The 3323-nt window shown below is 46.9% G+C and overlaps 1 protein-coding gene across 1 annotated transcript; it reads left to right on the forward strand.

The window, feature by feature from the left end:
* The first annotated feature begins 1980 nt into the window (after positions 1 to 1980).
* On the forward strand, positions 1981 to 2907 carry LOC111674059. The gene has a single exon (XM_023432993.1). It carries the CDS (start codon positions 1981 to 1983, stop codon positions 2905 to 2907), a length of 927 nt encoding a protein of 308 aa, XP_023288761.1.
* Positions 2908 to 3323: the final 416 nt, after the last annotated feature.

A 3323-nucleotide genomic window follows, 5' to 3' on the forward strand; every position in this document is an offset into this window, starting at 1 on the left:
CATCGTAGATACTTTGGAACTCCGTAGAAATGGAAACACCTAATGTTCAGGTAAGAGAATGTTTTACAGAAAGGAGTGAAATCCCCTCAAAACACACCTTCGATGTACAAAAATGTAACCAAATACATTTATCTTTATTCAATTACTTGCACAAGTAGCTCAAATTGCTCGGTTCCCACGAAGATCTGAAATCTATTATTTCTGCCAAATATAGTAGAACATTCATTCCATTAAAGCCTCAGCTAAACTCTTTTTGCCCAATGTCCCAGTACATTTGGTTTCACGTATGTTGTATGTACAATATTTTCTGCTTTCTCAAACTTAAGACAAATAATAACAACTATATCGAAATAAATAAAAAAATTAGAAACTAAATTTAAGAACAATATTTTATTTGGCGAGCACGCGAGGTATATTCCTAGCATATGATCATTTTGGTGCTCGCCAAATAAAATGTTTTCAAATTTAGTTTCTAATTTTTTATTTGTTTCGGTATAGTTTTTAATATTTGTCTCCAGTCTGAAAAAGCAGAAAATCTTGTATATGCAACATACATGGAACTAAATGTACTGTGACATTTGGCAAAAAGAATTTAGCTGCAATTTGAATGGAATAAATGTTCCGCTATATTTGGAAAAAATAATTTATTTCAGCTTTTCATGGAAAGGGAGCAATTTGAGCAATTTTTGCAAATAAATTGAATAAAAGTAAATGTATTTGGCTAAATTTTGGTACACTGAAGGTGCAATTTGAAGGTAAGGTGTACTATAATTGTCCAGATTATACCATAATTTTGGCCCCACTGTTCTATAATTCATGGGCTTGGAGCTGTCAGCACTGCTTCGATCACCAGACCAAGCGAACCTCGTCTCCAAACAGTTTTTCTTAACCAAGTGAATTATCTTAATTGTCTCACCGAACTTCAGTAGACTTCCAGAACTTCCCGATTTGGCGCAGGGCTTCAGCCGAGGGACCAACGAGCGGCGGCGAATTATCTGCGTAACGTAAGTGCCCCGCCCCCCTGGTGGGTGCCCACTTTGACATGGTGCTTGACCAGGCTAAACTCACGCTCGGAGCCACCCGAAAGGGTCGAACCGAGCATGGCTGATAAAGAGGCACTCCTTAAGCCAATGTGTGAACAACTGTGCCGAAGGCTGCGTGGCGCAGGGGGAGCTGCGTCGAAAACGGTGTCTCCCAGACACCGGGCGAACTCTGGGAGTAAGTAGCCAAGGCCTGGGCAATCGCGGCTCTGCTGGGCTGACAACGCATCACCGCGGTACTCATGGGATTAAAAATGAACGAGATAGAAAAATTAAAACTAAATTTAAAAGAACAGACTCCACATAACGGGGCTCCTTCGAAGAACAAACGACCTGAGGAGAAAACGGTTACTGGGACTGCAAGGGCCAGAAACCGCATTTGCGAGGCTTAAAAGCGCCGCATAAAACAAGAACGAATGAGGGATCAGGCCATGATAGCCTAACCTTCGACCGATGAGAAAACAGAGAATGGGGGTGCCGAACGGCGGGCCGCCGAAATTATCACGAAGAACACATGATTCAAGGAAGACCCACGAAGGGGTGCCCGCAGGGGGGAGTACAATCACCCCTATTGTGGTGCATCGTGATGGACGATCTCCTATCGAAATTGCTACAGGCCGGTCTCCACGTCTTTGGCTATGCCGATGATGTAGCCATCATGGCAAGGGAAGACCACCTAGGCACATTGAGGGACATAGTTGCAGGCGCTCTAAAAATCACGGAAAATTGGTGCAAGGCGGTGGGACTGACGAACAACTCTGAAAGGACCGCTGCTTTGATCTTTACTAGGAAATACGAACCGGAACCCATCCATCTACTAAGGATGTAGGGAAAGAATATTGAATACGCCAGCTCAGTTAAATACTTAGGGGTCCACTTGGACTCTAAAGTGAATTGGAAAATCTATTTGGAAACCCAAAGGAAGAAATTGTACGCAACGATGTGGATGTACAAAAGAGCCATGGGCAAGATATGGGGTTTAAAACCCAAAGTCGCCCTGTGGGTCTACGAAGCGGTCCTCGTTCCGCGCGTGACGTACGCCGTAGTGATCTGGTGGCCCAGGGTGGAAAGGGTGGGGGCTCGGAACCTGCTGCGAAGCCTGCGGGGGGGCTTCCTGCGGACGGCGGCGGGGGCCATGAAGACCACCCTTACTGAGGCGCTGGAAGTGGCTCTCGGTCTTCTACCTCTGGACCTCCGGATCCTTGCACAAGCGAGGATCGCGGCGTACAGGCTCAAGTGTCAGGGGGAGTGGATGCCCACAGGCACGAGTCATACTGGGCTAAGGTTTCTAAACGGGCCCCTGTTCACAGCTACACAGGATCAAATCCCCCAAAAATATCAAATAGGTAAAGCATTTAGAATGATCATACCTACCAGGGAGAAATGGCAGAGGCCAAAATCCCCAATTGACCCTAAGGCAGAAGCCTGGTATACCGATGGATCAGGATTCAAGGGCAGCTACGGGGCTGGTATCTATGAGTCAAAGACGAACCATAGGGATAGTATCTTGATGGGAACGCATGCCACGATCTTCCAGGTTGAAATACTGGCAACAAGTAAGAGTGTCAGAAGTTTGCTTATGAAGAAAATAAACTATGGACACGTATACATCCGCACGGGCAGCCGAACTGTTATCGAAGCTCTTGCCAACGCCACCACGTCAGACGTGGTCTGGAAATGTATGCAAGACTTGGAAAACCTAGGGACCCGGACCAAGGTAACCATAATCTGGGTATCAGGGCACCAAGGAATACCAGGCAATAAGGTGGTGGATGATCTGGCCAAAAAGGGAGTCTTAAATACACCTTCGGGACAGGTTGTAGGGAACCCTTTGCAGAAGGAAAGCGAGAAATCAGGAACTCTCTAGAGCGAATCCACGAGAATCGCTGGAAAAACCCCACTAGCTTCCGGCAAGCAAGGAAGCTGATAAACAGGCCATCGACTAGGAGAACCAAGGAACTCCTGAAGATGAGCAGGGGAGGGGTGAGGCTAACCATAGGCTTCCTCACGGGGTATGCTGCCCTACGGGCACATATACATAAACTCGGATTAGTCGATGAGCCCGAATGTCGAGTGTGCGACGAGGACAGGGATAACAGCATACACATCTTGTGTAGCTGCCCTGTACTCGCCACCCGCAGATAAAGGGAGTTAGGAAAAGCATTTCTGGATCCCAGCGACCTGCAACACCTGAGGGTGGACAACCTTATAAGACTAGCGAATAAAGCAGGGCTGGGACTTGCGGACCGGCCTCAGTGAAGCAGCAGGAAGCTACAAAGGATC

The sequence above is a fragment of the Orussus abietinus genome, unplaced genomic scaffold (genome assembly GCF_000612105.2).
Source record: "Orussus abietinus isolate OABI.00-Male unplaced genomic scaffold, Oabi_2.0 scaffold543, whole genome shotgun sequence".
Lineage (NCBI taxonomy): Eukaryota > Metazoa > Arthropoda > Insecta > Hymenoptera > Orussidae > Orussus > Orussus abietinus.